At 38.9% G+C, this 24,112-nt stretch overlaps 4 protein-coding genes across 7 annotated transcripts; 1 reads left to right on the top strand and 3 right to left on the bottom strand.

Annotated features, from left to right (window-relative positions):
- Positions 1 to 868: 868 nt before the first annotated feature.
- Positions 869 to 2,729, bottom strand: uqcrq (ubiquinol-cytochrome c reductase, complex III subunit VII). The gene is made up of 3 exons (XM_085423139.1): positions 2,618 to 2,729; positions 1,805 to 1,976; positions 869 to 1,041 (listed from the first exon to the last, which is right to left on the bottom strand). Exons 2-3 carry the CDS (start codon positions 1,956 to 1,958, stop codon positions 947 to 949), a joined length of 249 nt encoding a protein of 82 aa, XP_085279265.1. The 5' UTR covers positions 1,959 to 1,976; positions 2,618 to 2,729; the 3' UTR covers positions 869 to 946.
- A 1,697-nt stretch (positions 2,730 to 4,426) lies between these two features.
- On the bottom strand, positions 4,427 to 7,501 carry gdf9 (growth differentiation factor 9). The gene is made up of 2 exons (XM_085379662.1): positions 7,378 to 7,501; positions 4,427 to 5,367 (listed from the first exon to the last, which is right to left on the bottom strand). Exons 1-2 carry the CDS (start codon positions 7,499 to 7,501, stop codon positions 4,427 to 4,429), a joined length of 1,065 nt encoding a protein of 354 aa, XP_085235788.1.
- On the top strand, positions 7,398 to 23,481 carry LOC146677506 (septin-8-A-like). 4 transcript variants are annotated; one of them, XM_085423153.1, is made up of 11 exons: positions 7,398 to 7,606; positions 9,009 to 9,051; positions 16,417 to 16,531; positions 16,661 to 16,856; positions 17,298 to 17,484; positions 17,560 to 17,721; positions 18,038 to 18,134; positions 18,288 to 18,456; positions 18,893 to 19,025; positions 19,126 to 19,316; positions 22,979 to 23,481. In XM_085423153.1, the coding sequence occupies exons 1-11, from the start codon at positions 7,500 to 7,502 to the stop codon at positions 23,031 to 23,033; spliced, it is 1,455 nt and encodes a 484-aa protein (XP_085279279.1). In that variant the 5' UTR covers positions 7,398 to 7,499; the 3' UTR covers positions 23,034 to 23,481. The 4 variants fall into 4 exon arrangements, with proteins under 4 accessions (XP_085279279.1, XP_085279288.1, XP_085279297.1 ...); XM_085423162.1 differs by having other exon boundaries at positions 7,401 to 7,606; positions 22,126 to 23,481; XM_085423171.1 differs by lacking the exons at positions 7,398 to 7,606; positions 9,009 to 9,051 and adding an exon at positions 14,644 to 14,752.
- Positions 9,244 to 13,638, bottom strand: sowahab (sosondowah ankyrin repeat domain family member Ab). The gene has a single exon (XM_085423190.1). It carries the CDS (start codon positions 13,521 to 13,523, stop codon positions 12,150 to 12,152), a length of 1,374 nt encoding a protein of 457 aa, XP_085279316.1. The 5' UTR covers positions 13,524 to 13,638; the 3' UTR covers positions 9,244 to 12,149.
- Positions 23,482 to 24,112: the final 631 nt, after the last annotated feature.

Genomic DNA, 24,112 nt, shown 5'->3' on the forward strand with positions numbered 1-24,112 from the left:
TTGTCTGGCTGTTAAGACTTCTGATTATGTTTCTGGCAACTCTCACCAGCTAAACATATCAAGGAGTCACATCAGCAAATCAGCATCAGGTGATGCAAAATCATGTTGTTACAACAGTGTGTTCTGCTTTTACTTTGACACATAGTACCCACTTACGCTGTTGCAGATCCTGCTATGGCAACAGCACTCACCAGTGACTGTGGTCAGCAGGACACTGTATTCTACAACATCACAAAGTCAATCAGCCTACTTTTATTAGACACTCATGAATCTGGAGATTCAACTAACACAGGGAAGGAATACAGTATATAAAGTTCACTGTCGTGCAAAAAGACAGCTGTGGCACTGCCTCCACCCCTCAGACTCAAAGCGTGGGGATGATTCCTGAAACACTGAGCCTGAAAATAAATACATTTATATGTCTTATATATCCATTCCTCAGCACTGCTTTTATGACTGACTAGTATTAACTTCTGCAGTTGAAACATTTCTGTCTCATCAGTATTATTCTCATGGGATCAAAAATAGCAAATAATCACATCAAACGGTTCAAACTCACTCAAACACAGATTCCAATATTTTTAACCACACTTTTTTCTGTGTACTGATAAATTAATTTAATGCAAAATATGTATTAGAATATCTAAAACTGCAACCCTATCACAACATCCACCACATTCTAAGTGAAAACATGACAAACTGGTGTGCACAGGCATCAGATTATTGGCCAGAACATCACCAAACATCATTTGCGAGAGTACCACACTTATCCTCCAAATGTCACACTCTAACTTAACTATTTTTTATTTTGTCATTCAATGTTAGGAATTAAAGTGAACCAACAGTCAATCAAAACTGATTTCACATAAATATTTTCACTTTTTATTGGTTAGACGTACAGACTTGGAATTATAAACAGAGGGCAGTTTAGAGAGGCGGTGCGTGTTCATTGATCGTTCTCGTAGTCGGCTGAATTCTTCCTCTTGCCCTGCTGATGGACGCTGTTGCCCCAGCTGTAGGTCAGATACATAAGGACCATTGCTGCAAAAAGGAAGATTACAAAACACATTAGCATTAGCGATCTGACACTTTATGCACCTTACTGTGAAATAAGTGTCTTTAGTAAATCCTTAAAAATCATATTGTCTGTCTCTTCATTCTCTTCAAATCTTCACTCATGCTTCACACATGACACGACTAAAACACTTCTATTATATAAGCACAAATACTGTTATGGTCAAACTCATAATCAATTAATTTAACAGGTCATCTAGGTTTGTCTGTGAAGGTTCTCAGTCACCCAGGTCATCGTAGTCAAAGGAGCTTGCAAAGAAAAGCGTCTGGACTTCTTTAAGTTACTTGAAGACGTTTCACCTCTCGTCCGAGAAGCTTCAACTGAAGAAGCTTCTCAAATGACGTTTCACCTCTCATCTGAGAAGGTTCTTCAACTGAAGAAGCTTCACGGATGAGAGGTGAAACGTCTTCAAGTAACTTAAAGAAGTCCAGACGCTTTTCTTTGCAAGTCATCTAGGTTTGCTTTATTTTCTATTTTCTCTATCTTAAAAATAGCCTAAAGTAGTTCAGAATAAGATCCTTTTATAGTTTAAAATACAAGCGTTTTTAGCTCAGAAACCAACTCCAAGATTCCAGGTGAAGTTTAACTAGGAAAATATGAATGACAGAGTTGAAACAAACAGGCCAAGCATGCTACATATGCTCTTATTTAATTTTAAGAATTTACTGATATTGACACAATGAGCTGGTATACCAGAATCCTAACATAGTGTAAAAGAAAAACACTCACGGGGTGCAACTTTGAAGAAAGACGACGTGACCCTCCTCCACACATTTGGGATTCCCTTGGAGAAGTAGTTGGGGAAAGCCCTCTGCTCAAAAGGGGACAGACTGTATGTGATTATATGCCTGACCTTGGCCAAGTTTCCAAAGTGGCGTCCCATGTTTACTGGAGAGCTGGGCTGAAAAGACAGCAAGACGCATACAAACACAGTCATCAGTGCTTAAGTGTTTCTGTGAGCTGGATTTAAAGAAAATATTTTTAACCCAATAGCTGGATAATATATCTAATGTTCTCCTCAGAAACCAGCCTGTCATTGGAAAGGGGGTTATTGGGGTTACTGAATTTTAAATATACATAAAGGGCAATACATACGTGTCGTATTAACTTTAACGTAAAGTCGTCATTTAAACGTTAGCTTATGTAATGAGGTTCACAAGTCAGCTTTATAAAGCTGTTTTATGTAAGAGTATTACATAAACAATCACCTGCCCTTGTCTTAAAGACTTCCTGTGATAGTCACTAACACAGAACCCCCAAAAGGGTGCCAGATTGTTGATCCGTAGCCTGTCTCAAAGAACACAAAATTAAAATCCCAAACGAGCTAAGGTTAGCCGCGCTAGACGTTAGCTTGTCTGTTAGCTCAAACAGGCTAGCTCCTGAGGTACAAACAGACCTTGCACGAAAGCGTGGTATTTGAATCGCAATAGGCTCACACTAGTTCAGTTTCGCTATAAAAAAAATTACTGACATATCACGTTTTAGTATTACGGATAAATTCAAGAAAAACTTTTCAGTTGAAATAATGACATTGAGACTCACCGCTTTGCTTGTCCACGGTGTTTCTGAACACTTCCGGTGTCCGTCGACCTTTGTTATTCAGGCGTCAGCTCACGCCGAGGGCATTACTGCCCCCTGACGGGCTGGGGTTTAAACGGCAAGCCATTAACTGAGTGAGGAAAATGTGTTTTTTCTAGTTCCAGGTCTATTAATACTGTGCTCGTGTGTTTTCAGATATTCCAATATTTGATTATGGGCATCATCTAGTTTAGGCCGCAGATCCTAGCTGCCACAGCAAATCACACTCAGAAGGTGCCAATATTAATCGACTAAGCTCTAAAGGTTTTTTTCCTCAGTTAGGACTTTAAGCAAAACAAGTAAAGTTGTGGTCGAAAGTTCCCATACACTCATGGAGGGCATGGATGTTATGTTAATTTTTATTCAGTGCTCTAGGGTAGAATGATTGTGCATCATAGATCTTTAATCACTTTAAAAAAACAAAACAAGAATTGGGTGCAGAATTGAATTCGTGTTGGATTTTCTTTAGTGTACATCTGTATACAGGCTTAAATATGAATATATACATTCCCACTAATATTTAGCTAAATGTCTCTTAACGTGTTGCACTTCAACCAGAAACTTTGGTTGCCATAAATAAGCTTGAGGCATATTTTTGGCTGGATGACCACTTTTCACGGCACAGTTGGTAGTTCATTTAAATTGATTACTTTCAAGGCAATGACTGGGCATTTAAACATAGTCCACAATTTTTAACAAGGGTTGAGGCCGGCGTTTTGGCAAGACCATTACAAAGGTGTAATATTAGTCTGCTTTATTTATTCCAAAACCACTTGTGATGTATGCTTGGCATCATTGTCCTGTTGGAACATCCAATTAGATCTGAGTTCATACTGTCTAGCTTTGATTTAAGGTGATGAAGAAAGACACCTCATCTCTGTGGCCAGATAGCTCAATCTTTGTCTCATCTGGCCATAAAACTTTTCTTTTTAGTAGATTTCCTCAATTTCAGCACCACTCACCTTTCTTTAGTGGCTCATAGCTCTTCACATAATTCCATTTAAACAAGGTTTATGCAAGTTATTTTTAATTTTCTTCAACTTTTGCCTACATAATTTCATTCTTTCGAATATTCCTAAGCTGAACACAGACACACAGTGAATTCATTCAGTTTGCATAAATAGATATGACATGCATTTAGTCTCATTCAACCAGTACAAATATATAAGCATGCAGTCAGTTCACACGTATGCAGTCACTCAGTGACCAGAAGTAATAAATACACACTGAAACCTCGACAACTTTCATTCTGGACATTATGCAGACAGACGTCTGTAATCCCCATGAATAAAACGATATGTAAAAGGTTTGGGAAGCGTTTGTGACTGTTTTTTCTTTTTGTCCAGAACAGGGCTACTTAAAATTTGGCAAATTGTGTTAAATTAATGAATAATGTCAGACAACCCACCCAGAACAAATTAACAAAAACAAGCAAACTTAAAATAAATCATACATCACACATTTTTATCTTCAAGTGTGTTAGATTCATTACAACATTTCTAACAGCTGAAGATCAGGATGCATCTGCACCTTTTCTGCCTTAACAAAACCGAAATAAATGCCACACTTTTACATGATAAAATACTTTAAGTAAACACAACTGCTCCAGACCAAACTTCTTTCATGCACAACGATTTTATAAATTCATGAAATCACCGAGCCTGGTCAGAATATTTGATGCTTGGAAACAGTCCACCTGTGTGATGACTGCTGATGAGGGTTTGTTGACATTCTGATCAGCCTGAAAAACAGAAAGGCATGTTGGTTGCTGGCTTAGCGACATGTACACCTGGTGGCGACCATGTCTTCAAACTCCTTGTAGACGTAAGAGCCGTCCTCTTCAAAGATCATGACACTGAGGGGGCTGTAGTGGGAGGGGACACACGAGGGCCTGGGAACAGAGGAGTCAAGCTTCTCATAGATGAGGTTTTGCACCATGGTGTGGACGGGTGACCCGTAGATGAAGCCCGTGATCCTCGGGCAGATTCCTCTGCAGTACCTGGGATTGTACTTAGGAGGAAACACAATCCAGTGGTCCAGTTTGAGCTGACTGAAGCGCACCCTGAAATCATACAAGGCGCAGTCACGTGTTGGGAATTCGGAACTTGGGAGAAGCTCAGGCAGCTGGATGTCCAACTTTGTATCACCTCGTTTGCTCTTTGGAGATTCCCTCTTCCATCTCCTCTTGCGCCCACGCCTGCGTTCTGGTTTTAAAGCCCCCTCCTTCTGAAAATTATTAAAGGCCACAGATGGCCTTTTACTTGCTTTAGCACTCTCTAGTGACCACTGGTGGGCGATTTTACTGGTGTCATTGAGGTAAAGAAGTAGAGGAGGGGACCTCAAGGTGATCTCCAGGGGACCTTTGCAACCATTGCCCTTGGCTCTTTGTTCCTCTGGGCAGGTGATGTTGACAAGCAAGTGTATGTTCTTTTTCGGAAACTTTAGGAGAGGCAGAAAAAATGAAGTGATGTCAATCTCCACCCAGTTTCTCCAGCTCCTCCTGCCTGTGCTGGCTGAAAAGTTCACTGCACGTTGGATCCCTGGACAGAGCGGGCACTGATTCGACCTCTCATACTCCTCGATAGTGATGTAACACAGAGAGCTGACAGGTGCTGAACTTTCATGGTCCAAACTGTACAGCAGGGCCGAGTTCAGAAGTTGCTCTTTTCTTTTCACTTGATGGAGGCTGTAGGATAAATCCTGCATAAAACTCTCTGTGGAAGAACACAAGAACATAAAGGGCAGAAAGTCACCATCATGTCATGATGCAGACGTGCTCAAGATTACACCAAATTTTAATTAGGTTGAATAAACATGCACAACTTATACATGTAGCCAATTCCACCAATGACATTTTACTTTTAAGGGAAGGTAAAAATGCAGGATTAGTGACAATAATGTGTTTCCATAATCAGTTACATACAAAAAAACCCCCTAAAAACGCACACTTTTTGTGTGTGTGTGTGTGTGTGTGTGTATATATATATATATATATATAAATAAATCAACTATTACACACTTAAAAATATATATAATAAAAAATATTGGTATATTGTAGCATACCCAAGTATTATCACACTAAAGTTGAATGACTAAAAAAAATTAAAAAAAATTAAAAAGACCTCAAGCTTTAATATCTGTGAAACCATACATGTGGTTTGGACCGTTTAAGATATTATGTGTTGTATATTAGAAGCTATAAAAAATATATCTGTCCCCTGTCTGCAAAACTGTGATTTCTACAGGCATCCAATCTGCTGCCAGAGATCTGACATTCAAATATTTTTGATTTTAAACGGTATTCATTCTGCGTTAACTTGAGCTACATCCATGAGTCCATATTCATAGAATTACAGTAATAGATTTAACGTAAAAGTATCTGAAGGGCCTCACTCAAGATACTTTGTAGATAATAGAACTACAAAATGAACCCTCACAAAAAAAGTGAAAGACTAAATCATCTAGAAACCACTTACCTTCTTCCCTCACAGTTTATGTAATAAATCTTATTAAAGACGTGCATCTTTTTCCTGGAACATCATTAAATCCAGCAGCCACAGTATATACCAGCCTTGTGTAGAAATTAGTTCTCCCTTTAAACCAGGTTTCCCATGGTACCCTCTATAATTTGGGTTAGCACTAAGGTTAAGTTATGGCTTTTCATAAGTACTTGACTGAGCAGTTTTGCTGTAATTTTGCTGCACCAGCAATCAGATAGCAAGCAACACAATCCTCAGAGCAGGTATGACTAACTTCACCACACTGGCCTAGTGAGTTTGTGTGTCAACAGTGCAAACAACGCACCTAGTTGAGCGAGGGTGTGTGCAAATGTACGTGCATCTCTTGGCAGCGAACATCTACTTGCTGCTCTGCCTAATAACAAAAAAGCGCAGAGCAAAATGGATGATCTGGGGAAGAAATATAGGTAAGGCAGACAGGGAGGGAATAAAAATGAGAAAGAAAAGGCAGCTAAATGCTGCAAAAAACATCCCAGTTATGAGCCAGATCAAACAAACACTCACCATACATGCAGCCTAATGATTTATGCAGGTGCACCAAAAGCCATAGCACCTTGAAATTCAGTAGTTAGGATTGTTGGCAGTCCCAGGTTGCCTTTTTTAATGTTATAATATGAATAAAGTTATTCATTTATAATTAACATCAATGCACAACCTGTAAAATCAGTGGTTAGTGTATTGCATGTACATGGTGGACTGGAATTATTTACGTATGATCTAGTCTGCCCCTGGTACAGCAGAGAGAAGTGGGTCAGGTCAGGGTAAGATGATGAGATGTAGTATAAGGTATGGTTAATGTCAAACATGAAACAGTCACATTGTAATACCATTAAATGAACCACTTTTTGTTCTGTGTTGAGTCAGTTTGTTGGGACATTTGACTCAAAAACTTTATATTACCAAATATAAACTGAGATACTTATCCTAGGGTGCATCTGGGGCTTGAGGTTCTTCTGAGATCCAGGAAGCTCTGGTAATTTCGCTTTGCTTTACCTCATCTTCGAAAAAGTGACCTATATCTCCAAATCATTGAAACTCTATAATCTTAATAAACACATGACCCTTAGTAACTATCCTTTGGGGTGTTTTAAGGCTGTGTGCCATGTTTCAGAGCCTATTCGTTTATTTAAATGGCCATGGAGCATCAGTGCTGCATGACCGTTTTGTTTTCTCCAGTGCAGTCAGCTGCCCGTGTGACTTGCTCACCTTTGTTACTTTGTGCCAGGCACTCATCCTGTGGCTTGATCAGTCGGACAGTGTTGTAGATGTTGCTCCCGTCCACACTCTGCACTCTGGAGGACTTCTTGTAAACCTCTGTCAGATATTTCATGTACCTGTGCTCGGGTTTGAGCTTTTTCTTCAGACCGGGGTTCCACCTCGACCCCCCGTGCTCCGACAGAGCTTTCAGCAGCGGGGAGAAGATGCTGTCGTACTGGTAGGTGAAGTCGGTCAGTGTGTGCGGCGCGTTAGTGGCAGGCCTGAATGGCGCAACCAGCTTGAAGTTGCAGGTGACAAGCAGCAGCAGAGCGACAGTGCGAAAACGACTAAGGGCAGCTGACATCAGCATTTGTTTTTCCATTATAAACAACGAAACCGGTCAAAACCTATCGGGACTCTCTGTGGAGAGCTCGAGGTCAACAGGAGCGAACACGTGCTGCCGCTGATCAACACGCGCAGGTGTGGGCAATCAGCTCCATCACTCATATTACTTTGTCATGTAAAAGAAAGCTGCTGCAGGAGCCCCTGCGGCTGGGTCGTGTGAAAAATAAGAATGAAAACTGCAGCGAGCTTGTTTTATATGTAGCATAAGTGAGAGGACTGTGTTTTGTAAAGCACCAGCTCTGATTAAACTGTGAACCTTTAACTTCTGGTATTGAAGTACGTTTCCGGTTATTGTAAAAACAAGGTCAGACTACACATTTTAACATTTAAAGCGGAAAACCGAGCCCTCTAAACAGATTTGAAACACATTTTAGCAAATTTAAATACATTTAATCCTAAAGTATATGGATTTTAGCAGAGCTACACTGTCTACCAGTATCTCAGAAATTATTTAAATTGTTATTTAAATTATTTACTTTTACCTGCATATAAAATCCGAAATGGTCTCTTGCCTTTTTATATTTCTGTAAGTCTGTAAGTTTTAGATCCTATGCTGCTTAATTTTTAGTTATCCAGTAGTAAACTGGAAAAACTGGGGGCGCAGCTCTCCCAATTTTTGCTGCCAAACTTTGGAATAGCCTACCTCAAAATCTTAGGAAAGGAAAAGAAAACGTATATAAAAATATATAAACACGCCTTGTTAGTGCTTCCACCTAATAATAAAAAATACCACTGTACAGCTATATCTGCTGCATCATTTTATTGTTTATGTATTTCTGATGGGTTTCTTGTTTGTTTAAATGCTTGTTTCAACATTTTTATTTACCTCATTTTATAACATAGATTTATTTTATATCTAATTTAGAAAAAAACTGAACTGAGTTTTCGCAGCATGGATAAGGAAGAATTTAAGCTAACAAAAACCAAACATGTTGGTATGGCAATGTTTTTATTTTGAAGAGGTCCCTCCAAACTTCCGGTGCCACTCTTATTCTTGTGTTTTAAGTTTAAGCGAAAAACCTAAAGCAAACCTAACCTAAAGCAAAAAAATTGTCAAGAAATATATAGTTGGCTGATTATTTATTAGAAGTATCAACCGACCGTTTTATATAAGCGTATGCTGTCTGCTAGGCGTAAGCTAGCAAGTTTAAGCAGTTAAGCAGTTAAACTTAACTGCTATTTTAAACTTAACTGCAAAGACGAACGTGTTATTAAGGGTATTCTGTATGTTTCAGGGAAATGGGATCCCAGCAGGAACCATTAGTTCCCATTAACACGGTAAGAGATAACTCAACCTAATAATTAAACAAGTTTGAGAACAGTACAGTATTACGCTATAAAGAACATAAACAAGCCATACAAACAAAATTTACTTTTTGCCAGCTTCCTTGTACATTTTTCCTTTATTTCTTTTTACACCATTTTATTTGGACAGCTTGAAAAGGCTGCCAACAGATTTATGTGGTGAGTTTGAAATAACCAATCTGGACCATGTCCCAGACAAATGTGTGTAGTTTTTGACAGTAACTGTTTATTTCCTCAATCAGCTCTCTGGGAAAAGCTCGTCAAATGTGACAGTATGTTTTGTCATGTCATCACTACAGAAGTGTGGGTTTATGTTTACTGAACAGCTTCTCACCATTGGACCTGACATACTGTGCCAGATGACTAATTTGTATTGTTATTTCCATTATCTTTGGGATCTAAACATCAACAATAGCTGATATTAGCTAACATTATGCCAGCTTATGTTAGGCTCGAGTGTCCTGAAAATCACACCTTGCCTCTGAAAAACAGTTTGGTTACATTCTCATTTTGCGTGAGAGTTTATTCACTAAGCATCAGAGTCCAACAATGTTAGATACACTGGCAGATATAGCAGTGCTTAGCAGCAGAGAAGTTCAGAATATCCTCAATATCAGTGTCATCTAACAGAAGTGAGTTTTACTGGCTCATTGACTCATTTCAGACTCCTTTCACAAAGCCTCCTCTAGAGTAAATGTATGCACCCAGCATATTGCTAACGTAAACAGTGGACTGACAGCCTACACTTACTACAGATGAACGTCAGCCAGAGTATTTTGAGTGGACTTAGGGGTAAAAATGTAAAATGCTGCATTTTTTTTCTGGGGTGATATTATTCAAAAATGTTAAAATATAGTGTGTAGAAAAATGTTTTTGTACAGAAATGCAAAGCAGCTGGCTATTGCTGTTATAGAGCAGTCTAAATGTAATGTTTCACTCTCTCTTGGCTGCCATACACTGTAGCTAGGATTATACATTAGAATTAGGAGGGGTAAGAAATCAGAACTCAATTGACTGCAATCTACTGACATCTAGCGGTGGGATTTTACACACTGTACCTTTAAATGTAGGGATTGCATGTTCTCTCCTAGTACTCCAGCTTCCTCCACAGTCCAATAACTTAATCCAAAAAACTGGCTATCGGTATAAACGTGATTGTGAATGATTAACTTGCTCTAGTTGTTGATCCTGCAATAGGTAAACTGGAAAAAATAGTAGTGAAAATGTATGGATGGATAAAATTATAGGGGTGGTATGGTGGTGCAACAGTTAGCATGGTTAATTCATGGTGTCTGGTTCAAGTTCCAGCTGGGGTCTTTGTGTATGGAGTTGGTGATTTTAAATTTGTGATTAAATATTTTCATTGGGTATATTGTTATTTTAAACGTTAGTATCACTATCAGTCCAGAATATCACAGTCTCCACTCACAAATTGTTTTGTCCTTGATTGGCACGTTGCAGCCACTGGTTTTTATAGTGTTCCCACAGATTTCTGTTTATTGTAAAAACTGTGATCCCTAACTTTGTTCTCAAACACCACGCTTGTGGCACATCATATAATTATGGCACCACACTACAGCTTTTTGTACTGGTGTTCTCTGGAGTGTAACTATGAACTCAAGGGACCATTTCAGAGCTTTAGTTATAACTTTGCCCCAGTTTACTACAAGTACTGAAGCAAATAAAATCAGTTTATTTACAGCAAGTGCAGTTAGTATATAAAGTATATAAAAACAAAACATTTTTCTTAACAGGATCTAACATAGTTACCCTAGAAAAACTTTGATGTTTAGAAGTTTTGCTTGGATCATGGGACATAGGAAACCTTTCTGTGGGAGATTTCCTTTTTTAATCACATGACACAGTTTCTATGAGTGGAGCTGTCCTTTGTCTTTATGTAAGCAGCTTCTTTTCCTAAATAACAACACAAAGGACATTGTTCTGGCACTGCTCTGAATACGGCTTTATTGTCCAAGTGCCTTTTAGACCCAAACTTGTTTTCAGACTGGGTCAGCTAAGTAACAAATGAGGTTATTTAATCTCAAAATGATGTTTTGATGCATAGCTGGTCTTGAAAAAAGATTTATGTTTAGTCAGTCATGTCTAAACAAGGAAATATGTTTTAATAAGTTTAGGTTTAGTTATTTATGGCTCAGATAAAATATTGCAAAGGCTTTTTCCACTTCATTGTGTTGAAGGTATTAAATTCAATGCAATTAAATGTTAATAAAGTCACTGCAATAGTTAGTGTTCCTTGCTCATTAGCTTTTGAATACAGTTTAAGCTTATGTATTTATTTAAAGATGGGGAAACTGCTTTGTTTTTATTGCAGTATGTTTTAGAGCTTTGGCTGATACTGCTTATCCCACAGAACAGTGTCCTCCTCATACAGTACAAACTGTTGACAAAAAGTGTATAATGCAAACACTGCACTACCCCAACTAGTTTCTTTCCTGCTTTGCTTTGCTTTTATTCCACACTCTTTGCATGTACTAACACTGAGATGTTGAATATGTTAAAACCTAACTTTATTTGTTTCTTCAGCTATACTGAATGTTTCCTTTTCCTTTGACAAAGCTAACTGATTTCATGTGGATGATAAAAGTGATTGTAAATGTGATCAGCAGCCCACAAAAGCAATGAGCATACTAGAACAATGTATTACAGGTTGATGAGTTGACAGTTACTATTTCCCAAGAAGTAGGGAGGTGCAATCTATTTTTCTATTTCCTCATACTTTGAAAAGTCAGGAATCGAGAAGTGACCTGTAAATATTTACTACACATTAGGTAATGAAAATATGCATGACTATACACATTGTGGTGTTAATCAGTGAGAAAAATAACACATCAGTTTACATGAAATTTAAGATAAACAATGATAATTATAAATACCATTAATAATTTAAAAAAAACCACACTGTGCAGTGCCATACAAAATACAGTAAGTACTCCTCTGTAATTCAGTGAAAGACTGTAAGATATGTAAAGCCTTAATAAGGTGTAAAGTATAAACAGTGTTATCTCCTTCAGGTTTAATAGTTCATGTCACAGCTTGTTTTGTGATACTTCTTACCAGTCATGAGCAAACTTAGTCTTTTGTTTCTTCCCATGAGGCTGAAACAGTTTACTGATTGTGTTGAAGCCTTTCGTCTGCTCTCTGTACTTCTCTATATCTTCTGCTTTCAAATTCTGCTTCATTCCCAGAAGTGCTCTGACCTCAGCCGGAGCACCTTTGCCCAGGTAGTAAAAGGCCTTTTTGCCATCATTGTCTCTTTCGTTTACATTGGCTCTGTATCTTTGCACAAGCAGAACCATGACCTCAGTGTGCCCATGTATGGCAGCGATGTGCAAAGGCGTGTAGCCTCCATGTGCTTTGGTGTTGACGTTTACATGGATGCCACGTTTCCTGGGGATGTCCATGAGTTTGCGTATCATTTCGCTGCTGCCGTCCTTAGCAGCCCAGTGAAGTGCTGTGAACCCTGACATGAAGTCTTTCCTCTGGGCTAAACCAGTGTCCTGCAGCAGCAAAGCATATATATGTCCCCACATCCCAGCTGCACACTTCACCAACCACTCATGAGCCAGTCGCTCCAAAGGCACAGACTCTGAGTACTTGGCATCATCTGCTTGTCTTGTGGTCTTGTTTGGCGCCCTAACCTCTGGTAAAACTCGTGGGTGTGTGTCATCTGTGTGTGTGACCATCTTACTTTGGATTTCTCTGGATATACCCTTGCAAGCGGAAAAGTTTGCGTTTGAAGTTGGTGCTGGTCGTGTAGAAACTTTTGCACTCGAATTAATTGGTTTGTCTAAAGTTATCTGCTGATGCACTCGGGAGTGTGATCCGTCCAGTGCTGCTGCTGCACAGTCTCTCCCTGGAGATTTCACAGCTATGACAGCGAACACAGCTCCAGATTTCCCCGCTCTGCTCGCCTGATCTCCGGAGATATTCAGGATCTTAACAGTGGTCGTATCCTCGATACTCACGTTTCCAGATAACACATTCTTTTTCTGCATTTCCCACAGGGACATGTGTTTTACATCGGTGTTAGAACTGGGATTAAAGTTTGAGGCGTCGCCTACATTATTGTTTTCTATATCTGAGTCAGTCCTGGCTGGCTCGGCTCGGTCTGGAGATGTGCAGGAAAAACTCGTGTTTTGGCTGGAGAAGCTCTCATCCATCTGCAGTTTCTGCGACACATCCTGTGCCGCCTCTTTAATAAAGTCCTGGTACCTTTTCTTCACCACCACAAACTTCACCTCGTCGATCTGTTTGACCACAGCGACGCTGTTCACCAGCTTCTTGAAAAGCTCTCTATTGTGCTGCTTTTCCGCGGGATCGCTGCAGTTGATGCGGAGTCTGAAATAGTTTAGCAGTTCCGAGTTCTTTACTTTGCCTCCGTGCTCTAGTAAAAAGGACAAAATGGACTCTTGGGTCAGATCCATGTTGTCCCGGCGGCGCAAAAATATGAAAAGATATAGCGGATGGTTTAAGTAGAGCCCAAAGGATAATCCCGCACTGCCTGCTCCCCTCTCTGCTGTCCTGCACCAACCTGCTGCTTCCGGCGCCTCTCCAAATAAATCCACCCGTATGTTATTGCGGCCCTCCCAGTTAAAAGGACTGTGTGCAGGGCTGACCCTCCCGTGATCAGTGGATTCATATAAAAGCTTAAATCTTCTGTATTTTTTTCTTTATCAGCGTAGTATTTATTTACGGAGTACACGAGTTTAGCTTAATTTAAGATGTGTGTGTATGTATATGTGTGTGTGTATATTATACGGGGTTACACTTACATACCACAGATATATTAAATTTCTCAAATATTTCATCATTGAGGGCTTATAAATTAAATTACATTGAAAAACGAAATTAATAAATACACGAGAACTGGAAATAAACATATTAAAAGCTGTCTGCATGTTGTAGCTGGTCACGGACGCCTATTTAAAATATTTTGCATTTTTTACACGGTTAGTCTTTCCTTTAATTATATATTTTCTCTGCAAAATTACATTTTCAACCATGGTTATCAAATAAATATTTAAGTAGCATTAAATAGAAAAAGTAACGTGAACAGGTATTAAATGCATACATTTTTCCACGGTCCTACTGTGTCGTTCATTTTCTTTATAGGCTCTGTACTCTGCTGTAACCCCACTGAAATTTCATAATCGTATATAAAAACACTTTCTGGGCCAGATATTACTGTTTAGTGTCACTTTGTGTAAATATATAAACCTTGACAATTACGTACTACAGGTTTTCAAGTCAGAAAACTGGATGAATATTGGAAAGCGGCAGAAAAAACTCCCTCTAATAAATAAATTGTACAATTTTCATTTCCATTGAAAATAATTACAAATCATAGTTAAAAAGTGCTCCCATTGTGAACCAGGTTTTCCGTGGCAGTCGTTGCAAACCCAGTCAAAGCAGTTATTATCGTAATTTCGCGTAAAATCTCATCAAAAGCAACTATCTCGGTGTAGTTTAGTATATTTCGAGCTGGTGTAATATCATCCTCCAGCACCGAGGGGGTGTTGCCTTCAAGTAGCCATATTGAGAGCAGTGTGAGTCTGTGTGTGATGTGGATGGAGTGCAGGTCGCGCTGAACACTCATAATTCCTGCACACAGCCACTTGTGACGATGGCGACCAGCGAGGTGGATGCTTTTGCGGTAAGTACGACGGTGGGCTGTCTGCCGGCCTGCAGCGGTGACGAGCGGTTTTTAGAAGAGCAGCATTGAGCTAGCAAACGGTTTCTTACATTCGGGTGTAAATAAGAGCAACGTGATGTGTGCGGGGATTGCAGCAGGAGGGCTGCGGAGATGAGGAAAGCTCGTTATGTGTAATGAATCGCGATGAAGATGGTTGATTCAGCGGAGAAATGCTTCGTCGCTCCGTTTTGAGGAGCTGGTCCTCGGAGACGTGCGGAAAGCGCGCACTTCAGCATCCAGGCGCGCTGTCTTGGACGAAACAGCACGGAGCCCTGCTGTGTGTCAGTACTTTCCTGTTCACCGTGTCAGCACCTCTGACAGGTGTGCACTGGTGCTGAATTAACAGCACGAAATTAGCATGTGGTTGAAGACCAGGCCAGCAATGACTGAGAGACTGAGTTAAGAGGATAAACATAAGTAGTAGTAAGTGGTAGCTACCAGCTCCTCAACCGTCAGCATCATATTGCTCAGCAAAAACATGTCAGCATGTTTCAGCCAAACATGTAATTCAGGGTAATGACATGCGTTAATTAAATCCTATCATGGCTCACCTCACATACCTGGAATTTAGTTTCCTGTCTATGTTGTAAAGGATGGAAGAGTTCAAGTTAATGTAGTGTTTGTGGAGGGGAGCTTGGGGGGTACCAGGGCAGCCAGCAGCTTGGATATCCTCCCATCCTGTGAAATAACATCCACATAAAGAGCTCTTTGTGTGTGTGTGTGTGTGTGTGTGTGTGTGAGAGAGAGAGATGTGAGGGAGAAGCAGAGGATTGTTGTGTTGAAACACATCCTGGTGCTCATGTTGAGCCTTTTTGCAAGATGCCAGGCTCCCAGGGTGAATCTGGTATTGGAGGAACAGTCTCTCACTGCCAACTTACCAGGCTGTAGCATCATTCATCCTACTGCGTATAGTTTGGGCTACTATATACAAACTCGCAATACCCAAAGCTCAAGCTGGGAATTCTGAGTGAGTTTATCAGCTTGAGTCTCTGGCTACATATACTAGGTTCACTGATATGATTGTCAGTAAGTTACTTATAAGCGCCAGTTTTAAAAATAATTCATCAAACAAATATTTGTTGATGATTTGAATGTTCAATAATAATAATAATATCTTTATTTTTGTACCTGAGGGCTGAGGGAAGCTGTACCAAAGTTTAGCTGCTATAACGTCTAAAGTATGCTGCAAAACAGTCCCAGGGAGTTTGGTATATACAGAGCAGCTTGTGTATGTCGTTTTTTGTGTATAATTAATTCATTTTTACTATGAATACTGAATTACACTTGAAGCCAATGAAATCATGAAAAAACACTCTAATCTACTCCATTTCATAACACACGAAGCATATGATACATTTAACGTGACATCAGTGCTAACTGGAATTTGGTTCACTATTTGGATAGTTCCTTTTTATAGATGGGACTGTTCAGTGTGTTAATTGGAAGAGGGAGAGAGAGAGATGACCTCATTTGCAAAAGATGCTTTTAAGCCTAAGAGCAGAGTGTGTGTGGATGGGATGTGACAGATGGACCTTTTAAGCTCACCATTCCAGTCACTGTTTTATTTTGTTGGATATTTACTAGCATAGGATGAATATGGTTTTGTTTTCATTGTAATTTCTCAGAATGAAGAGAAGCGAACTCTGGAGCTCAGTGGCCATGTGGGGTTTGACAGCCTTCCAGATCAGCTGGTCAGCAAAGCATCTGCACAGGGATTCTGCTTCAACATCCTCTGTGTGGGTATGTCTGAACCCAGGAGGAGCTTCAAACTTAGTCCTGTAACCATAACAAGAGTTCATTTGAAATTCACATGCACTCATTCTGCTTCATCTGTAATTTTCGCTCCTTGTTTTTCTGTCTGTTTTTAAGGTGAGACCGGGATCGGCAAGTCCACATTGATGAACACTCTTTTCAATACAACATTTGAAAATGAGGAAGCCAGCCACTATGGGCAAATGGTGGAGCTGCGCCCACACACGTATGAACTGCGGGAGAGCAATGTCAACCTCAAGCTGACTGTTGTACACACTGTAGGGTTTGGAGACCAGATCAACAAAGAACAGAGGTACAGGTTGCTGATGGATGTGATGATGGACTTTTAGTTAAAATGACTTTTATTTTATTTTTTAAAGAGGAAGAAACAGTTTAGAAATCAAAGAAAACCTTTGAAAATTCACAGAGGTTACACTATAAACCTGATAGATCAGTGCCAACCCTGAATCACTTTGCCATTTTTCTCTTATGCTGAAACAATTTCCGATTGTAAAATCGAGAGCCAGCTCTGCCCCGCTGCTGGCATTTTAATTGGAGTGGAAGAAAGGGAACCCGGGAGTGAGTGATAGAGCAAATGTGGTTTCAATTGCTGTTTGAGTGCTCCATCAGCAGGAAGTGTACGCATCTAACATGCTTGGCTGTGTACAGAGTTTTTACCATGGTTACCGATATGTCTGTTGAACAACATGAAGTTGAATGTTCATGCATGTAATGTTTGTTTTTTTTACTGCAGCTACAAACCCATTCTTGAGTATATCGATGCCCAGTTTGCGAAGTTTCTTGAAGAGGAGCTAAAAATAAAGCGCTCCCTGTTTAACTACCACGACACGAGGATCCACATCTGCCTGTATTTCATCGCCCCCAACGGACATTCTCTGAAGTCCCTCGATCTCGTCACGATGAAGAAACTGGACAGCAAGGTGAAAGGAGATCCAAGCTATGTGTATTTCAGCAGTTATTACTCAGTCCATGACTTATCTTCTGGTTATCTTCAGGTGAACATCATCCCCGTGATTGCGAAGGCAGACACTGTGTCCAGGAATGAGCTAGAAAAGTTGAAGATCAAGGTTATGAGTGAGCTGGTCAGCAATGGAGTCCAGATATATCAGTTTCCCACAGAGGATGAGGCTGTTGCAGAGATCAACTCCTCTATGAATGTGAGTCCTAAAAACAGATAAACATAAAAACATGTGCACCGTGGATTTGGTACCTAATGCTTTTTTAATGCTTAGTTGTAGTCATCGGTTAATCTGCATACTTGCTCTCTCTTTTTTAAGCTAACTAATATTATGCTGATAATCACATGTAATGATAATCAACTTTGTCATGCCATTTGAAAATAGATGTTCATTGGTGAGGAAACAGTATTTTTAGAAACATTATATAATGCATAATGGCATATTAGGATCCTGGATATGACGCAGCATTATTAATAGCTCCATATTCTAACATTATCAGTACTCTTTGTCACAGACTCTTCTGCCGTTTGCTGTGGTTGGAAGCGTAGACGACGTGAAAGTAGGAAATAAGATGGTGAAAGGAAGGCTGTACCCTTGGGGATCTGTGGAGGGTGAGTCTGCTGAAATGGTTTGGCAGTCATCATGAGGGAGCTGTTTAGTCAGATGCCTGCTGCTCAAATCCAGTTTTTTTTATTTATTTATTTATTTTAGGTATAAACATGATGGATTTTATGAGCAATTAAAAGACCAGTTTTTCTTTTCAGTGGAAAACGAAAAGCATTGTGATTTTGTGAAGCTGAGGGAGATGGTGCTGCGTGTGAACATGGAGGATCTCCGGGAGCAAACGCACGCTCGTCACTATGAGCTGTACCGTCGCTGCAAGCTGGAAGAGATGGGCTTCAAGGACACAGGCACTGACAGCCAGTCGTTCAGGTGAAATTAGGGAAAGCAGTGATGCAAATGCATCTGGGCAATTTACTTTATCAAAAAAAAAAACCCCAAAACAAAACTCTAGCTTTCTTATGAGGTTAAAAATGTGCAAATAACTTGGATTATTCATAAACAGCACATTAAAGTCAACGTTTTAAGGAGATTTAGATAAAGAATGTGACTTGAAAACTATTAATCCCTCTGTATCACAGTTAAAATGTTTTATAATTTGGTGTGTTTTGTTTTCTAATTTTGAATGTTGAGTTAAAATATTGCTTGTTTATTATTATTTTTTACTATTGCAGAGCATTTTTCTGGATGAGTTCTGCTAGCTGTAGTTAACATTACAGCGTTTGCTCTACAGATTTTATGGCTCAACGAAGTGTGAAGTTATAGGGCAGTAAAGTGAGCATATTATTGACTTTACCCTGATCTTCAGCCTGCAGCAGACGTACGAAACCAAGAGGAAGGAATTTATTGTGGAGCTGCAGCGCAAAGAAGAAGAAATGAGACAGATGTTTGTCAACAAAGTGAAGGAGACAGAAGCTGAGCTGAAAGAGAAAGAAAAAGAGGTGAGGATTAACAAAGTCATAAAAGAACTCCTGTGTGATCATATCTCATATTTGGCTTGTATGACATTGCTCTGTGTATATATATTATCATCACCTGTAGCTTCATGAGAGGTTTGAGCAGCTCAAGCGGATGCACCAAGAAGAAAAGAAGAATCTGGAGGAGAAAAGACGAGAGCTGGAGGAGGAGATGAATGCCTTCAATAGGAGGAAGGTTGCAGCAGAGACACTGATGGGACAGGCACTCCAAGGTTGCTCACAGCAGCCATTCAAAAAGGACAAAGACAAGAAGAAGTAAGTTAATGTGTTTGTATTTACCTTGTGCTGGTTGCTTAATTCACACACTGATTGTCAGCAGAACTGTTAATACAGTCAATGAGTAATACCTTGAGATCAAGCTATTTATGGATAACCATTGTCAATCTACATTATATTCACTGACCTTCCATATCATGGAGGTCAGTCTTTGTGGTGTTTTTTGGAAAAGGGGGAGCAGTAGAACGTGATTAACGAGATAGTGTTATCTTCCCGGAGGCTATGTTGGCTCAGAAAAGGATACGGGGACAGATTCAGACTGACACTGTGTGCCCAGACGCTGTAGGAAGGGTCACAGCTTGGATGACACAGCCTGATGCTTATGTCTCTGCAGGCTGACCTGCCAGACTGTATCTCGGGCAGGGACAGTTCTGTTTACATTGGACTGGTCTCACCGATGCTCACGCCATGCAGAGCACAGATGATACTCATACATCCCGCAAAGAGCTGTAATCATGATGTTGCATATGCTTTAAATGCAGCTTGATCCTGGCATCAGCCTTGTAAAACACAGCACACCAAAGCTGTCTTAATAGTCAGTAAAATAGAAAAATGAAAAGAACTGAGTGAGCAGAGTTTCTTGGAAACATTTACTATTAATGGTAAGGGCTTCAGTATTCCAGACAGTAAAATTTTACGAGGCATTTAGCCAGTATAATTACATGTGAGGTGGATGAAGAGATTTCAGGTATTTTAATGTTTTAATAATTCTTCCTGCTATTCTTATAACACTGTTTTTGAAAAAGCAATAAATGCATTTTTATGCATTTCAAAATTAACAGCTTCGTACACTAAGCATATACACAAAGGGATTTATAAAATAATCCTTTAAATATGTCATATGAAAGATGAGGAAATGTTTGTAAAAATCTTACTGTAGACAAGAGTGAGCTGAAGCTTTAAGGTAAGATTGCAAGTGGAAAGTATTTAAAGTCACTGTCTAACCAAAAAGTCTGGTTGTTGTTGTTGTTGTTTTTTTAAATACACTCACTGAGCACTTCATTAGGTACACATTGCTAGTACCAGCTTGACCTCCCTTTTTACTTCAAAAAACCATCTTAATTTGTCATGGTACAGATTCAACAAGGTGTTAGAAACATTCCTCAGAGGTTCCTCTGGTCCATATTGACATACTAGCGTCACCCAGCTCCCGCAGATTTGTCAGCTATAGTGGTCCCTCGCTGTAACGCGGTTCACCTTTCACGGCCTCGCTGTTTCGCAGATTTTTTTTCCATGCAATTTTGCATGCTTTTTTTAATTTTAATTTTAATTTTTTACAGCACATTGTGTTCTGTGTCCTGATTGGCTGTAGATCATTGTCAATCAATCTCTTCCATGTTGTGTCTCCTGTACAGTACAGAATGCGTTTAGCTTGTCAAATTTACATAAATCTTCGATCGCTAGCAGCGTGACTCTGAAGTGCTGTACTGTATGTTTGGAAGTTTTCTCCCCAACAAACACAACAATGTCGACAAAACTTTTTGCACTGTCAAAGGCACCTGCGGTAGCACCCAAAAGGCAGAGGAAGATCCTAACCATCGCACAAAAAGTTGCACTTCTGGACATGCTAAAGAAAGATAGAAGTTACTATATTTTTTGGATTATAAGGCGCATTAAGCAAAACAAAACAGTCAGATAAGTCAAACTTTACTCAACTCATTCTTCTTGCTTCCTCCACTTCCGTATGATTGAATTACACTGAATTAAATTGAATTGATTCTGTTAAATTCTGTCACAGCTGCTCTATTCTGTTCTGTTCTGGACCTGAAATTAGGGTTTGATCTTTGGTTTAATTCTATAATACTGGACTTATTTTTCTACAAAGGTTTGAACTGTGAGAATGTTTAAACAAGAGAGAAAAGTGTGAAAATGTTCATGCCTGCCTCAGAGAAGTGAATAAAGTGCGTAGTGAGGGGTTTTACAGCCTTAAAACATCTATAATATTTGTAAATAATAAAGTTGGCTACTTCACGGATTTCACCTATCGCAGGTTATTTTTAGAACGTAACTCCTGCGATAAACGAGGGACCACTGTATACATTCACAATGTGGATTTCCCATTCCACTACATCCCCCCAGACCTGGTGACTATGGAGGCCATAGTACAGGGGTATTGTGCTGAGGTTTTGTACTTACTAACTCATTGTCATGTTCAAGAAATCAGTTATCCTCCTAAAAAGAGCCATCAGATGATGGGTACTCTCGTCATACAGAGATAGTCATGGTCACCAACCATATTCAGTTAGGCTGTGGTGTTTAAATAATGCCTAGATAAGAAGAGTCCTAAATTGTGGTAAGAAAATATCCCCCACACCACCAGCAGCCTTCATTCTGATTCTGCCATCCAAATTTTGCAGCACAAATCAAGATTCATCACACCAGGCAACATTTTCCATTTCCTATTGTCCAATTTTGGGTTATTTTGCAATAATGAGCAGCTGAACAGGTGTACCTAATAATGTGGCTGGTGAGTGTGTATAGCCATTGTTGGTGTATAAAGAGTTAAGCTGTCAGTGTTTTCCTGTTGGACTGGAGCGACTTGACTCAGAGACAGTAGAAACCTCAGACTTGTCACACAGCTAAATGTCTCTCTGGGATATTTGTTAGTAAATGTGATTTAAATGTTAAACTGTCAGTAATGGGAGCTGAGCTGCCAGCATATTTCAACAGAAAAAAAATCTTGCATTCCAATTCATTCACTATTTACTTTTGATTCCTGCCATATTTCAGATCCGTCATCCTTTTGTTTCTTTTGCCATATTTTGTCATATTTCTTTTCCCCTTTCAGTTGATTTATGGATCAAACATCAGTGGAAACCAGGAATGTTTGTGCCATCAGCATGGGAAAAACGATCTTACGGATGAGAAAGGGAGCCTTGTTCAGTGTATTTAAGTTTCATATGCTGATTGTGCTAAACACATAATAATAAATCAATGGACGTTTTTCATAACATGTAACTTGTGTAGTTTTATGTTCTTGACAAGAATGTATGTTCATCTTCAGTTGTAAATTTAAGTCTCTGGTTTTCAATGAGACACTAACAGAACTTTATATTAAAAAATGAATATTGAATAATCTTTTTACGTATATATTAATACATTTATTCACAAGATGCTTTGTAATGTATATGAATATACTGATCTTTTTTAATTGTTGTTTTTCTCAGGTGATATCTTTCAATTGCCTAAGCAGTGTTCTGTGCAGCGTTATGAAGAACATGATTAAATTTACTGACAGTGAATCTGGAAATGAACACAATTTCTTTGTCTTCATTTACATTTAAATAAAGAGAGATGATGGGAAACAGAATAGAGCATCAGTTTGTGTGTCACCTGAACCCATTTCCATCGGAATGCCTCAGTGCTTTGGGACTTCCATCGCATGAGCCCTTTGGTTCACTCAAAGCATTTCATATTGTAGCTGTTGTGTCGTGCCATGCCCAAAACACATCTGATGATTTTGATTTATTTAACAGTGTTGCTTGTTTTATTTTTATATCAGTGAGTGGCAGCAGCAGGAAACCCAGCAACATGATTTATTTTTAATCAACATGTGCAGTGTTGTTGAATTTGTCACATGACCTTTACTGACTGATGCTTGTTTGGATAAATGATGATGTGGTTTTTCTTTCCTCTCATAGCTTCTTTAGTCTCCCATCTGCGTGCTCCCTAACCTCAGGAAGGAATTTGAATTAGAAGACTTTCTACCACATCTAAAGATCACAGACTAACTACTCAAGTTTATTATTTTTACAGTGTTAAAATAAAAGTTTTGCTGAACTTTCACTTGAAGTGAGTCAAAGTCTTCCATGTCTACTAAACAATGTTCTTTTTAAACAGCGATCTGTAGCATGGTCTCTGCATGGCTCCTAAACTGCAAGTATGCTTTTATTAAAATATCTCCAATACCAAAATTTCCAATTTCTTTTGTACTAAATGTGCTACTTTTGTCTGTTATGTTATGCTTGTGGTTTCTGATAAATGACAAGTTACACTGTGAAATATATACTATAAACTGACATGATTATTGCTGTTAAAGGTACTGATTGTGAATCATTATGATTTAGAAGCACTTTAAAACAGTTATAGTAAATATGCTTTCTTTATTTATATCCAATTATAAATGGTACCCTGTACTACTAACTTGTCAGCTCTCTGTTGTGTTTGCTATATATATATATATATATATATATATATATATATATATATATATATATATATATATATATATATATATATATATATATATATATATATATATATATATATTAGAGAGAGAGATTTCATATTTTAAACTGTATATAAATTCAGGATTAAATCTCTTTATGTCATAAGATCTATATACTGGGTCTGTGTAGACCTGCTTGGCAGATTTTTAAATCCTAATGTAATAAAGAGTTACTTTATTGAAAAATGAACTGTGTACTCTCTATATTTACTTTGATTTTTAGACAGAAAAGACCAAAGGAGTGATGGATAATGCAGGTTCCTTCCAGATTGTTCCAGAAACTTTCCAGTTGTGTGCGTGTGTCTTTTTTTTAAATAGTTTTCTATGATTTCGACACCCTTTTAAAAATGTAATCTATTTTACTACCCACTAAAGACATTACTGTGTAAATGTTGATATAATTTGTATATCTGTATTTATTTATTAATGAATTTAAAAAAATTAATCCAATATAATTTATATACCAAAGGAGGCAACTTTATTACGACGCTATTTTGGGTCGTATCCCACCTTCTGACGTGCGATTGGCCCTAATGCATGAATGGGG

The sequence above is a fragment of the Rhamphochromis longiceps genome, linkage group LG2 (genome assembly GCF_057381845.1).
Source record: "Rhamphochromis longiceps isolate RC_006_pf linkage group LG2, R_longiceps_female_GT1.1, whole genome shotgun sequence".
Classification (NCBI taxonomy): Eukaryota; Metazoa; Chordata; class Actinopteri; order Cichliformes; family Cichlidae; genus Rhamphochromis; species Rhamphochromis longiceps.

What these genes read in the sequence shown, in the direction of transcription:
- LOC146677506 (XM_085423153.1), top strand. Translation starts at nt 7,500, where the DNA reads ATGTACCTGTGCTCGGGTTTGAGCTTTTTCTTCAGACCGGGGTTCCAC. An exon ending in CTTCAACATCCTCTGTGTGG is followed by an intron (nt 16,532 to 16,660) that starts GTATGTCTGAAC and finishes TCTGTTTTTAAG; the next exon opens with GTGAGACCGGGATCGGCAAG. An exon ending in AGATCAACTCCTCTATGAAT is followed by an intron (nt 17,722 to 18,037) that starts GTGAGTCCTAAA and finishes TCTTTGTCACAG; the next exon opens with ACTCTTCTGCCGTTTGCTGT.
- uqcrq (XM_085423139.1), bottom strand. Translation starts at nt 1,958, where the DNA reads ATGGGACGCCACTTTGGAAACTTGGCCAAGGTCAGGCATATAATCACA. An exon ending in TTTCTTCAAAGTTGCACCCC is followed by an intron (nt 1,042 to 1,804) that starts GTGAGTGTTTTT and finishes TCCTTTTTGCAG; the next exon opens with CAATGGTCCTTATGTATCTG.
- sowahab (XM_085423190.1), bottom strand. Translation starts at nt 13,523, where the DNA reads ATGGATCTGACCCAAGAGTCCATTTTGTCCTTTTTACTAGAGCACGGA.
- gdf9 (XM_085379662.1), bottom strand. Translation starts at nt 7,501, where the DNA reads ATGAAATATCTGACAGAGGTTTACAAGAAGTCCTCCAGAGTGCAGAGT. An exon ending in CCTGGCACAAAGTAACAAAG is followed by an intron (nt 5,368 to 7,377) that starts GTGAGCAAGTCA and finishes GTTCTTCCACAG; the next exon opens with AGAGTTTTATGCAGGATTTA.